Source organism: Acanthochromis polyacanthus, chromosome 8 (genome assembly GCF_021347895.1).
Source record: "Acanthochromis polyacanthus isolate Apoly-LR-REF ecotype Palm Island chromosome 8, KAUST_Apoly_ChrSc, whole genome shotgun sequence".
Taxonomy (NCBI): Eukaryota; Metazoa; Chordata; class Actinopteri; family Pomacentridae; genus Acanthochromis; species Acanthochromis polyacanthus.
In genome coordinates, this window is record NC_067120.1 from 4053993 (window position 1) to 4068382 (window position 14390).

At 38.9% G+C, this 14390-nt stretch overlaps 1 protein-coding gene and 1 long non-coding RNA gene across 4 annotated transcripts; one reads left to right on the top strand and one right to left on the bottom strand.

Moving 5' to 3' along the window:
* Window positions 1-1341: 1341 nt before the first annotated feature.
* LOC110955543 (kelch domain-containing protein 10-like) lies at window positions 1342-13685 on the top strand. The gene is made up of 10 exons (XM_051952325.1): window positions 1342-1594; window positions 4030-4122; window positions 4356-4577; window positions 6120-6274; window positions 7595-7743; window positions 7830-7914; window positions 7996-8062; window positions 8150-8197; window positions 8285-8424; window positions 10037-13685. The coding sequence occupies exons 1-10, from the start codon at window positions 1510-1512 to the stop codon at window positions 10244-10246; spliced, it is 1254 nt and encodes a 417-aa protein (XP_051808285.1). The 5' UTR covers window positions 1342-1509; the 3' UTR covers window positions 10247-13685.
* On the bottom strand, window positions 2213-4122 carry LOC127535179 (uncharacterized). 3 transcript variants are annotated; one of them, XR_007943839.1, is made up of 3 exons: window positions 4001-4122; window positions 2916-3034; window positions 2213-2735 (listed from the first exon to the last, which is right to left on the bottom strand). It is a non-coding gene; the product is annotated as an uncharacterized LOC127535179 (long non-coding RNA). The 3 variants fall into 3 exon arrangements; XR_007943838.1 differs by having other exon boundaries at window positions 2213-3034; XR_007943840.1 differs by having other exon boundaries at window positions 2213-3034; window positions 3962-4072.
* Window positions 13686-14390: the final 705 nt, after the last annotated feature.

The window sequence follows — 14390 nt, forward strand, 5'->3', positions numbered from 1 at the left end:
TTTTGTTTTTACAAATATGTGTAAAAATAGGCCTGAGCATCATTACAAATGTGTGTCTCTTTTTACATGAATTTTTTTGACAGAACTGCTTGGTAGACTATTTGTTTATTCCGACGTAATTTAGGGATTCGGATACACATTAACCTCATAAAAGACATCGGATTTGTCTTTCTATGTTTCTTAGGGACCAAATGTCCTGTTCTCCCAGGACATGCCCTGTTTTCATGCCCTGTCTTTTCTGTTGTTTTTTTTTAATAAAGAGATAAAAATGTCCTGGTTTTCATAGTTTTTCATTGGGGCACTAAACTGAACTAAAACTAAATAACACATTTTTTGTTTGTTTTTTGCAAGTTTGTGAGAATTTTTTTTTTGTTAAATTTGGATTGCTATAATATAGCAGAGGTATTTATTTATTTGTTTTCCAGTACAGAAAAGATTATTTCTATTATTATTTCATTCGCTATTTTTAAAATTTGTCATAATAAAACATGTTGAGCAACTTCTGAGAACCCTACTTGAATTTGTCTTTGGTTATAGATTATATTTGGTAATATAAGAGTCAAAATATATAATTGTGGGACTTTTTGTAACATAGTAGAAAGGCATCATAGTTGATATTTTGCTGTTTTCAGGCCTAAAATCAACATAACCAAACATCACATGGTAAATTTACAGAAAGATTCTTCTAAATATTATACATACAGTTGAGTAAAATTAAAATTGAAAGTTATTTCTAAAGCTATTGTAAGAAACCTGTTGACATGCCATAAATCCACATTTGAGTCACACTATTTTATATTAAATAACTTAGAAAGCCTTGGAGTCTTGCTAGGAATTAACACACTTCTTTGAGAGGTGTTTTTGTAATGGGTAACTTAGTTGAAAGGGATTTCTTGGACACAGATACTATTTTCCATATAAAATTTGATATATTGCCAAAAAAGAAATATCCGCCCTGATTATCTCAACTTAAAATAAAGAACCCAATCAAAACTATTTCTAAATAAACTAATTTTATTATTGTTTAGCTAATTAGAAGGTAGTTGCTGTTAAATGGGGACACTTATTTAGTTGACATTTTAGGGATATCCGGTCATTTTTTTTATTAACAAGCGATTGTTTCCATCATGAATAATTATGGAATTTGTAAAGACATGATCATAATGAACATTAAAACGTAATTTTATATTTTTAATAAAAATGTATGCAAGATATATCCCATGGACTTCAAAAATGCCTGAATTCTGGGCTTTCTTTGAACACTTCCAAACTGTAAACATCTCCTTGCGGCTCTTGAACGCGACCCGCTCGGCTCGTCCTGCGCTGATTGGTCGGTTCGGACCAGCTGCTTGTGACGCAGCGGGCAGCAGCAGATGTGGACGCTTTGCTGGACTTATTCCTTTATTTTGCTGAGAAGCTGCAGCTCGCAGTCCCATGCCACGACGCCTGGTCCGACTGAGGCGGGTTCTTGTCCGGGTTTGAACCCTCTGCGTGTGTCCCCCTGTTAAGATGTCGTCGCCGGAGCACGACGGAACCTTCAGTCAGCTCAATAAGTTTGAGAAACTGTCGTGGAGGCCCTCCATCCGCGACTCAGGTTTGTAAACAAAACCAATGCCAGAGCAAACAAGCTCCACAGTCAGCAAAGCAAACTCAGAAGTGAAGTTAAATGCTGCAGGCAGCGTCAATGTTGCGTTTGTGTGAACAGGATGCTCGTTAGTTTGAGTTTTGTGTGTGAGCTGCTGCACAGGCCAGAGTTAGCTAACGGTGCTACGGAAGGGTTCGGAGTCAAAGAGGAGCCAGCAGCAGCTATTGTTATTTATGCTGCATCCAAATGGAGAAGAACAGGGCTGACAAAAGAGAGGAAAATACTTTTAACATCAGCACAATGGCACAGTTTAGGAAACCTTTACTGCTTGTTCTCCTTTCTATAGTTTATTTTATTATTATTATTCTCTTTCCATATTCCTAAGGTGACAGCAACAGCTGAAACCAAATCCCTTGTAAGCTGATTCTGTTTAGCAAGACGGCAACAATACAACTGGTTTGACTTTTAATGACATCAGCTCATTTTTGCTTACAGCTTTGTGTAAAAAGTCTAATCACTGTTATTTAAGGAGCATATTTAAAACAACAGCTATTCAAACAGCAGAAAAACAACATTTGTGATGCAGATTTAATAAACAGGTAAAGGTTAAGACTGGGGCTGTCAGAATAAATGTGTTAATGTTTAATCCATCATCATGATTAGTCTGATTAATGATTTTAACTCAGTTAATGCTTCTGCAGCACAGAATGTCTCAAGATCTGTGAAGCTTTCCTGTTCAGGCAGTTTGTCCAGGTAGAGCCGCCGCACACGTGCAAATGGGCAGTTGATCCGACCAGTAGTGTCAGAACCAAGGAAGTGGAAGACAATGAACAACACAGACCTCACCGAACGTTCAGCTAGTCCAGACAAGGCTCAACAGTCCATCTGCATGTTTTGAGAACGATTCTGGACAGATAAGACAGATAAGGGAGGGTTTAAGAAAGACATTTAGGGTAAACTACCATCTCAAAACAGACTGATCGTTTACTTATAATGCGGTCTTGAGATGTCTCCGCAGAACGTTTCACCAGCTTTAACATCTTGAGTGGTCTCAGTTTCTCAGCCTTTGTTAAAAATCCTGGTGATGTCACAACCATTCACACCTTGAGGATGTGGGTCTTGATGAGGCCTTCAGCCACATTGGCCATGGCTGTGTGGATGATAACATGCATCTGAGACTCCTGCTAGTAATCTAAATCTGTTGCATTAGAGATGAAAAAGAACCAAAAAGGTTTAGTCCAGTCCAGGTGCCTTCTACCAAACCTTTCGGTAACCCCACAAAATTCTGCATGAGCAAGCAGAGTGATGACGGTTCAGAGGGAAAACTCACTTTTAGCAGGAAGCCACCTCCAGCAGAAGCAGGCTGAAGGACTGAGGACAGCGGCCATCTGCCTCTAAATATAGCTCGGTTGAGGGTAAAGACTCCTGCAGCTCCAGAGCCACAAATACCTGCAGAGAGGACAAAGCTTAAACTGTAGGAGAGAGAAGACACAAAACTAATAATAATAGTGGATTATAAATGTAATCCTGTTCTCATGGTCATTCTCGTGTGTTTATACTTGAGTTTTCTGTCACTTCCGCCATGAGATGAGATTAATAAAGGCTTATCTTATGAAGGAAGTGACATCTTATCTATAAATAAAACCTATTTATTTACCGTTGCCTTTGATTGGCTTAATACCAGCACTGCACTGGCACTCTTATACTGCACTATAACCTTTTATCTCTTTTGTGACTGACTTTTAATTACTTTGTTTTATTATCATTAAATGCCATGTTCATTTTATTGCTTGAATTTAGTTTTATTTCTATGATTTTAATGCATGCTTTAATGTCTACCTTTTAACCCTCGTCTCGTCCTGCGGGTCAAAATTGACCCGTTTGAAAATGTGGAAAAAAATATTTTCACAGTGAAACTTCTGATTGTCCACATTTTCAATGTTTTTGGGAAATCTTTGAACATTTTTTGGTGGAAAAAAGAAATGTTAAAAATGTTCTTAAAGAAAATATTAGAAGTTTTACTGAAATATATATATATATATATATATATATATATATATCACTTTAAATATTTTTAGGATGCTTTTGGAAGATTTTTCCTCATTTTTTGAAAATATTTTCAAGAATTTTCTTGCCAAATTTGGGGGATTTTTTTAGATAAAACTTTTAAGGGAAACTTTTAAGGAATTGTTGGAATTTTCTTTCTGAAAGTTTTCCAAATTTTCTGAAATTTGAGGATTTTTTTTTTTTGCAGAATTTTTGGAATTTTTTCAGACAAGGAAACAATATTTTTTGGTCCCTGTAAATGAAGACAACAGGAGGGTTAAATCATCTTTGTAACTAACTTCTTTGCTATTGTAAAGCACTTTGAATTACCTTCTGCCTGAACTGTGCGACACAAATAAAGTTGCCTACTGTTGTGTTGTTTGGCAACCGACTTGCAGGTTCCAAGAAGCGAGCTCGGTGGCTTCAGGCTCGACGCATCTTCTCCCCTTCCTGCCCAAACCTGCGGATCCCCAACAGGTTTCTGAGAGAAGGTACAAAACCGTTGTTTTTACCCCAGGGAAGGAGACGGTGTCAGATAAGATTATTGCACCAAGAAGAGCGATTCTGCTGCAGTTAAAGTCATGCTGCAAAAATAATAATTATCACAATCTACTGACGTTTTCGACAAAAAGTTACATTTGCTGCAGACTTGACAGTGTTGCACATTTCTGCTTAAAGAAGGTCACAGGAACTCACAAAGTCGGTGTTTTTTTCCCTCCATCAGGCCACTGTGTGCCTCCGGCCCGCAGTGGACACCGCTGTGTTGCAGACAGCACCAACCTGTACGTGTTTGGAGGCTACAACCCAGATTTTGAGGAGGCAGGCGGGTCAGAGAATGAGGACTACCCTCTTTTTAGGGAGCTTTGGCGGTTTCATTTTGCCACAGCCACATGGCAGCAGGTCCGCACGGAGGGCTACATGCCAACAGAACTGGCTTCTATGTCGGGTAAGGACCGCTGTTTCATCCTCGGTGTTTAAATGACAGTAGAGTCAGGGTGTTGAGTTTGGTTGAAGAAGTAATAAAGTCTCCTAACACCTATATCTAATCAGTAATTTTAAAGGTGCATCAGTATATAATTGTGGGACTTTTTGTATCATAGTTGACATTTTTGCTGTTTTCAGGCCTAAAACCAACATGGCCGCCTACAACCAAACACCACATGACATTTTTACAGAAAGATTCTTCTAAATATTATATTTACAATTGAGTAAAATTGAAAGTTTTTCTAAATATATTATAGTAAACCTGTTGACTATTTTATATTAAATAACTCAGAAAGCCTTGGAGTCTGGCCAGTCTTTTCTTCAGGAGGAAATGACATCATGTGGAGCAGGTCATGTGATCTGGAATTAACACACTTCCTGGAGAGGTGTTTTTGTAATGGAGAACTTAGCGGAAAGTGATTTCTCGGACAGAGATATAGTTTTCCATCTAAAATTTGATATATTGCCAAAAAAGAAATATCTGTCATGATTATCTCAGCTTAATAAAAAGAACACAAACAAAACAATTTCTGAATAAGCTCATTTTATTATTATTTAGCTCATTAGAAGGTGTTTTTTATTAATTTTGGACAGTTATTTATTGACATTTTAATGATATCCAGCATTTTTTTATTAATAAGTGATTGTTTCCATAATAAATAATTCTGGAATTTGTAAAGATATGATCATAATGAACATAAAAACATTATTATTTTTTTACTTTTAATAAAAATGTATGCAAGATATATGCCACGGACTTCAAAAGTCCCTCAGTTGTCGACTGACCCAGGTATGTTTATGGCTCTGTCCTGGTCAGTGCAACAATCTACTGCTAAAAAATACCTGTAACTTGTTTGTTCAGGATAGCTGTGCATTGTTTTTTATTTTTCATAATTCACTGGCTGCTTGTGTGTGTCTGCTAATTATTACATGTAGATTTGGTGTAAGATCAGCCAGTTCCCCGGTACAGTTTGTAAGATGTCATTACCTGAATAGACATTAAACTGCTGATGTTTACTTGTGAATTATGACAAAAATCCAGACAGTTTCCTATGTGAACTATGATGCAAACAATTATGCACCAGTAGCAACATTTTGTTCATGTATCTGCACAAACCTGGTGTTTTTTCATCAATTTAATGCCAGCTACGCACTAGTTTAGTTTGTTTTTGAATGTAGTGATCGATGTTTGTCTTTGTCTCTCTTTCTGTTTGCTCACTGCTGCCCTGTTTAAGGCAGCGTTATTGATAGAAGCTGTGCAGAAAAGTGTATCACATGATATTAACCTCACGCCTGAGGCATACATTTATTTCCTGCATGCACGGGTAGAACGCTACAAACACCACAAGTGGTCAAAGCTATATTTAAATACAGACTTTTCTGTGTCATGTGCTAAAGAAAGAGCAGCTAGAACTTCAGGAAATGGCCCGGTGTAACAAACAAAAGTTAGTTGTAGTTTTTCTATGCAAGTTTTCTTTAATACTTATGTCTCTCTCTTCCTCAGCTGTTTTACACGGCAACAACCTGCTCGTGTTTGGCGGCACTGGGATTCCATTTGGTGAGAACAATGGCAATGACGTCCATGTTTGCAACGTTCAGTACAAACGATGGAACCTGCTCAACTGCAGAGGGAAGAAACCCAACAAGATCTATGGACAGGTATTGAGCAGTGTGTGTCTGCAGTCCTCTACACACTGTGCAGCTTTACCAGTTTTATAAATTCATGGCTTTTCTACGCTGTATGACATGAATCTAGTAATCTTTGGGCAATGAAAACGCAGCTAAATCTCAGCCTACGATGTACGTGAGTCGACGTGAATGCGTGCGCCGTCCATCCATGAAAAATAAACAAATGAAGCATAAACAGAGCTCCTACAATCACAGGGAAACTAGCCAAACATGAACGGAGCTCTTGGGACATTTATGTTTGGAGGGAAATCTGAAAAAAAGGAAGCATCCTTCCATGCTTCGTCCTTTTTTTATCCGGTTGTGGTACGAGCTGGAGGACACGTCAAAAAGGCTTCTGCTGCCACAACTCTACCGGGCTGTCTCCTTTGTTTAAACCCCACAAACTTGTTTTGATGCCATTGCTGCCGTGAATCATCTATTTGGGTTTCGGGCCAGTGATCAGTACGTCATTTCATCCTGCATTTCTATTGGTTAGTTAGTTGTCGTAGATCGCAGCAGCAGTCAGAGTGTGAGACGATTACCTCAAATTTATGACGCTGTCAGGATTTTATCGCAGCTTGTCTTTGGTCACCATGACAACGGCACAAACTGTCAAGACCAAAGATATCGCCACGATTCTCTCAGATTCAGATTTTTAAAAAAACTTAATTTGGCCCCAGGGGGCAATTAAAAAAGTCACGTAGGGCAGGCGGTGCAACAATGACGTAAAAAACAAGAAATTAGAGATAAGAAACATAAATAAACAAATGGATAAATATAAATAGAGCAAGTAGTATAAGAATAAAATGAAAAGAAAGAAACAACACAACTTAATAATAATAATACATTTTATTTCTGTAGCGCTTACAAAACACTCAGACACTTTACATAAAAATCATCAAGCATTAAAAATAGAGGAGCATCATAAAACAAGTCATAAAATAAGTTTCATGTATTACCAGCAGTTCTGAACAGGTGGGATTTGAATAGGGATTTAAAAGTGGTCATGGATGTGTTGTGACAGGGAGTTCCAGATTGTTGGAGCAGATATGGAGAATAGTGGCAAACTAGTGCAAATACAAATGAACAGTGTAGCGGCAATATGGGAAAATGAGGTAGATACAAGTTGTACGTATCAAGGCTGATATAAACTGCAGAGTGTAAAATGGAAGAGCTCACAGGAAGTCCACATTAAAGTCTGTGTGGTGGTGGTGGTGGTGGGGGTGATTGTTGTCTTTCGTCTGGGACGGCCGAAATGTCGCTCTGCGCTGTTGTGTTTGTGTTCTCATAATGTGCATGTGTGACTTCCAGGCGATGGTCATCATAAACGGCTACCTGTACGTGTTTGGCGGGACGACGGGCTACCTCTACAGCACCGACCTGCACAGGCTGGACCTGACCACCAGAGAGTGGACCCACCTCAAACCCAACAACGCTCCCTCAGATCTGCCCGAGGAGAGGTCGGCTCAGATACGTCTAGACACACCATGTGTTTAATCAGTTTCAGTAAGTTCCTAGCGTGTTGCTGAATTCCTGATTTTTACAGGTACAGACACGAGTTGGCTCATGACGGACAGAGAATATACATTTTAGGAGGTGGGACTTCCTGGACTTCGTATCCACTGGACAAGGTGAGAGGAAACGGGACATAGACTCAATCTGACATTTTTTTTACATGTTTTATATTAATTTAATACTTTTTTCTTTGTCAGATTCACGCTTATAACTTGGAGACAAATTACTGGGAGGAAATAGTCACTAAAGCCCAAGAAAAAATAGGTTGGTCGTTTATGTTTATATATTTTTGGCTACATTTGTAATTTAAAAGCGACATGCTGAGATCATTTTGTTTTATCATCATCGCAGGATTTCCTGCTGCCCGCCGATGTCACAGCTGTGTGCAGGTCAAAGACGGTAAGGAGTGTTTCTCACAGCGTCGACTGGATACACATTAAATATTTGTTTTTATGCCTCAATGGTTCCTTCTGTCTCCACATCCAGAGGTGTTTATATGTGGGGGTTATAATGGAGAGCTGATCCTGTCTGACTTGTGGAAGATCAATCTGCAGACTTTCCAGTGGACGAAGCTCCCTGCTGTAATGCCAGAACCAGCCTACTTCCACTGTGCTGCGGTCACTCCGGTCAGTAAATCATCGTAAACACACACCGACATGATCAGCCATGGAAAATAAATATTAGACCACCCTTGTTCATTTTAATGCCTGGTACCACTAAACGTATATTACCAGAAGAATACAATGAACACGACAAAAAATGCAGCTGATTCCATAACACTTTATGTCCTATTTGACCTGCTTCGGCTTCATTGTATTCCAGGGTATATAAGAGGACATTTCATGTCATCAGCAGCATTGCACATGTAAAGGTCTAGATTGGTTTCCTGCTCACATTCAAGCCGTAGCACAACTCAGAAGTTGTCAGCTCTCACAAAACGCCTAAAACTAAAGAATTACGTGAAGCCACAAAGGCAGTTATCTTGGCACTGCTGGAAATCAACATGAGTGAGAGACAGGTAGCGAAAAAAGTGAAGATCTCCAAGACAGCTGTTCATTCCACCAAGAAAAAACAAGCCCAACATGGTTCTACCAAACTGCTAGCTGTTCTCCACAGGAAACGTCTTTCTACTGACCAGATGACCGTCACTCATCCGTTCATGTGTCAGGAATCGTCATCAGACCTTAAAAATGAGTGAACACTGTGGAGAAATGTGACTTGTTTGGCAAGGACAGTTGGAAACCGACTTCTTGAAGCTGGTCTGAGGTCACACGGGGCAGGAATAAGCCCTTCATCAAGGAAAGGCAGAGGAAAACCTGGTTACTCTTTGCTGGGATCACAAGGATTGGACTGTTGATGATTGGGCCAAGGTTCTCTTCAGGGATGAATCCAGTTTTCATTTGATGCCCACTCCAGCCAACTTACGAGTTAGGAGGAAGCCTGGAGAAGCTAAAACATGGGGGTGGATCAGTGACCATCTGGGGTAGTTTCAGTCTGGGTGGAACAAGGAGAATCAACCAGGCCATGTTTGGGACTGCTCTTGAAAAGTCTTCCTCCATCAGCTGGAAAACTCTTTCCTGCCTCCAATGACTGGATTTTCCAACCAAAAGCCTTGATGGGGAACCAGAACATTGGAACCATGTCTTGGCTGCTCAATCACCAGATCTAAACCCAACTGAAAACCTGTGGAAAATCATCAAATGCAAAATAGAGAGCCGCAAGCTCAGAAACAAAGCAAATTTGTTTGAATTTGTGCAACAGAAATGGGCTGCTATGACAGCAGAACAATGTCAGAAGCTGGTGGAGAGCATGAAGAGACGCATGGCTGCAGTCATCAGAAACAATGGATATGAATCAGCACTAACTCCTGTGTGGATCATGTGACTAAAACAGACAGAAAAGAAAACATGGAATCCTAAAAGCTGTTTTTGGCAGAACAATACCACAGTTAGTGATGTAAGAACTTCAGTGATTTTTGGTTATTGTCAAGAAAATCATGGAAAATGTCTGATATCAGTTCTTAGATTAAACTCTTATGAGCTATTTGTGTTGTTATCATTATATTTGTCCAAACAGATGTACCTTTAGTTGTACCAGGCATTAAAATGAACAAGAAATTGAAGAAAACAAGGGTGGTCTAATCACTTTTTCCATGACTGTAATTTTCAGCAGTGATCAACAGAAATCTCCTTGACGATATCCACCAGTTTTCTATCTTGTGCTCCTCCTCCCTGTCAGGCTGGCTGCATGTACGTCCACGGCGGTGTCGTCAACATGTCCGGGAACCGAAGGACCGGCTCTCTGTACAAAGTGTGGCTGGTGGTGCCCAGCCTGCTGGAACTGACCTGGGAGAAACTGCTGAAAACTGTCCCTCACTTATCCCAGCTGTCCACCCTTCAGCTGCTCAACCTGGGACTGACGCACACGTTAATTCAACGGCTCAAATAGAAACGAGCCAGAGACTGAATGGAGCAGCGCTGACTCTGAGGTTGCTGATAAGTAGGTCAAAAGAAAACCCGATGATGTCAGATAGTTGTGAAAATACTTTGAATGCCTTTTTCTTTCTTTCTTTAGCCTGTGTGCTTTTTTTTTACTTTCTATGTGAACGTGTCAGATTTGCATGCATCCCTGAGAAGCCACGCATCGGTGTAGGCGGCAGACTCACTGTGCCACTTCCATGCAGATGCTTTATGTGCTTTGCTCGTTATTTAAGTAGCGCATGGCTTTTCTTTTTTTTTTTTCGTGGAGTATGAGAGAGGATAGTTAAACACTCCGACAACCACTTGTTGAAAGGCAAAATGAATGTTTGCTTCTGGTAGTATATCTTCCATTTAGAGGCTGAGATATGCTCGTTTCACACGTTGCACGCTGTCACCGTCTTTGACACGCGATCTGCTGCTACTGTGATATAACGTTACTGTAGTTTCAAACAGGGCACATTTACCACAATTAATAAGTTAGAACGCAGCCAGATTCTCAGAAAAACACAGACACACAACTGTGCTATATCTCAACAGTCGAATGAGGTCAGTTATTTAAGTTTTAGCCTCAAGAACTTTGTGATTGCGCGCCGATAATGGGATGTAATTCTAATTCTGCTCCTCTGAAACCCGTGCGACACGCCACCACTGTGAATCTTCTTGTGCCTCTTCGTTTACTCTTCCTCTTTTGTGAAAAATGAAGTTATTTCTGGATTTCTACACCTGTAGCTCCACAGTGATCCTCAAGCTTTTTCCTTCTGCGTTCGGTGCCTTCTGAATTTCCCAAAAAATGTCAAATGCGTTGTTTTTGTATTTCAGCAGATGATGTCATCTTATGATTTTAGTGTGTTCGTTACACTCCAAACTGTGTTCATGTAGCCCCTGTATGATTTACCTGGTGCTCTCCACATGAGCCTTTTCTGCTCATGATTAATCAGGAGATCCCTGCGTCATTAACTTAAACCCACAGAGATGTTTGTAACTATTTATTTTGAATCACTGTGCTGCTTTTTTTAAATTTTATTACAGATCTTTGAATTGTACCGGATCATATATTAGTTTTTCACTGTCACTTTCAGTCCCACTTTACTCCATTTTAACCTTTTCTACTGTAACATAAGCTGTATTGTGTTATTTTTATTTTTCAACTTTTCTTTTCCTACAGAATGTTGCACTCTAGTGCTTTGGTACTTCGCAAGGAACTTTATAAAACTATTAACAAGGTAGAGTGTGAGGCGTCCTCAGGATGTGAAATACTGTGATCAGTCTGAAGACGTTTATGTAAAACCAGATTTAAGGTACGCCAGCAGGTTACTGTGGACTGTAAATTCTAAATCCTGTGCCGATGCTCCCAGCTGCTTGTATCCAGACACACATTTGCCTTTTTTTCCCCTCTGCTCTCCTGTGAGATTCACATTGAGCGTTTTTGTTTAACGATGTTGGTACAATATTAAGCTAAACTCATGTGACGGTTATTGTACTACGATGGCCTTTTTTCACACCCCACCTCAGTTATTTTGGACATGTCAAGGCCTTATTTATATCTTTTTAAAAATGGTCTGCTTCATTGCTTGCTTGAACTTTGTGCAGCGGCGTGCAAAAGTTTGGGTCAAAATTTCTGTTACTGTGACTCGTTAGACAAGTAAAAGATGACCGGATTTCCAAGACATGAAGTTAAAGATGATTCATTTCTTAATTTTTTTTAAGGAACAGTACTTTTTTTTTCCATCTATCACAGTTTTAAAGTTAAGAAAGAGAGCCTGAAGCAAAAGTTTGGGCTCCCTACATAGTCTGTAATTAGTAAGACCCCTTTTGGCAAGTTTCACAGCGTGGAAACGGTTTTTATAGCCAGTTAAGAGTGTCTCTTGTTCTCGTTTGGGGGGATTTCTGTGAGATTCTTGGGCATGCACTGCTGTTTAAGGTCTATCCACAGATCTTTGATATTATTTAGGATCAGTGACTGGAAGGGACACGGCACAACCTTCAGCTAATGAGTCCATTAAGAGGTCCATTTTTAAAAAAAAACAAACATTCTTTTCTTTTATGATTTATTGAGATTGACATGCAGAAAATAACCATGAACTGGAATCCAACCCTGCAGCAGAGTCTATTCTCTGTGCAGGGAGGCATGCTCAACCAGTGAGGTCTGCTTAGATCATTTTCCTGCCATTTTCTACACAGGAATGTTTTACATTTTTAGTTTCTGTTTGCTGTGATTCTTCCCTCTACCAGTGAACTGTTCCTTGTGCCACTGGCTGCTACACAAACACAAAGCATGAACAATTCACTCAGTTGAATAGGTGATGATTTTCATGAAATTTGGCACCCTTTTTTATCCAAACATACCTCTGCTCAGCGCAGCTAGAATGATCTATTTTAACTTCATCCGTCCACAGGGCACGTGTCCAAAATGCATTAGGCTTGTTTAGTTGTCCAAATGACTGACAGTGACTTTTGTTCTGAAGATGCATGAAAAGTTTGATGAATCTTCCATGAAGGTCCTATTTGCTGCTCAGTAGAACAGAACACCAACCCTCTAGAGTCTGCTGAATCTTTCTGAAGGACTTCTGAGTCAAACAGTGGTTTTTATTATTTTTTGTTCTATCAGATCCTACGAGCGGTTCTCTTCGCAGGTTTACTTTTTATTCCAAACCTCCACCATTAATTACATTATAAACTGAGGAAACAACAACCTGAAAATGCTTTTTGATCCTGTAAACTTCTCCTGCTTTGTGGGTATCTGTTATTTTCAGTGTCAGAGGTCTAAGCAGCTACATGGTTTCTGATTGTTGGAACAAGGTTTGAAGAGTCTTTGACATTTGCATCACCTGTTGTAGAGGATATATTTTTTTTAACAAGGAGGCTAGATGTGGTTCAACACCACGAACCAAAACACACAAGGGGGCATGGCAGACTAACAGCGGGGATGCATTTTGGTCATGCCCTCGTTTAATCGGCTAATTAATGTCTTTAGACCTTCATAAAAGTTATCAAAGAGCTCAAATTTCTTGCACTTTTGCATGGCGTATTTTTCCTTATTTTCATTCAAAAATGTCCAAACAAAAACTTAAAACCAATCGTGTTTAAGATGTTTCATCGTAGTCTTTGTCTGTTGGAGATCAGTTAATCATCGACTCACTCAACTATCGACAGTGACAGAAACTTTTGCATGCCCGTTTCAATGTACCTGCGTGCTTCAGATTGGCATGTTTCTATTTGCATCATTTCTGATGTCAGAGTAAAATGATCCTGTGCATGTCAGTATGGTGTGCATGTCACTTTACAGAGACTCTGAGAAAAGCTGAATTCTCCTCAAAGGTAAATATGGCTGCAATGTACATTGTTTTGTAATCTTTGTCTGTACAAACAATAAAAACACCGGCAGCTGGTTTTTCAAAAAAACTGTATTGACAGATTTCATTTCTGTTCTTCCAAAGCACAGCCGGCCATCTTGATGAGACTCAGAAACACTCCACTTGTTCCTTGTATGATTTCCAACTGATAAATCAGTCAATTTGTAGTAGGACCACTTTTTTTTAAAACTTTAAAAAAACACAAAACATCTAATTAAAAAATTCAATGTTTAATTAGAAAATTTAATCTTAAAGAGAATAAAACTTTAAATAGGAATTAAACAGAAAATACAATGAAACATGTAAAAAGAAAATTAAACATTAAAAGGTGGTAAAAAATTAAAAAAGAAAAACCTTAATGATTTAATTTGAAAATTAAACATTGGAAAAGAAAATTTTTTGAACAAGCCGATAAAACATTTGAAAAAACAACAATTAAACATTAAAAAGACAAAACATTTCAAAATCAAATCAGACATTACGTAGAAAAGACTAAAAGGTGAGAAAAGAGCAAAACTAAACATTTAAGAAGAATCAAACTAAAGACAAAACATTTGAAAAGACACCAGTTAGACTTTAGAAGATCAAATTAAACAGAATAAACGATAAAACGATGAAAAAGAGCAAAAACAGATAAAGGTCTTAAAGCGTTTTCTAGCCTGAAATGAAAACATCAAGTTGTTTCTTCAAACATTTCCTCTTTCTGTGTTCTTGGTTTGACTGTGGACAGATTTACTAAGAACTCATTTCAGAAAACTG

Bases quoted from the DNA above. Each gene is read 5' to 3' on its own strand.
- LOC110955543 (XM_051952325.1), top strand. From the start codon at position 1,510: ATGTCGTCGCCGGAGCACGACGGAACCTTCAGTCAGCTCAATAAGTTT. The intron at 4,123-4,355 runs GTACAAAACCGT...TCCCTCCATCAG, and splicing joins CAACAGGTTTCTGAGAGAAG to GCCACTGTGTGCCTCCGGCC. The intron at 8,063-8,149 runs GTTGGTCGTTTA...TCATCATCGCAG, and splicing joins TAAAGCCCAAGAAAAAATAG to GATTTCCTGCTGCCCGCCGA.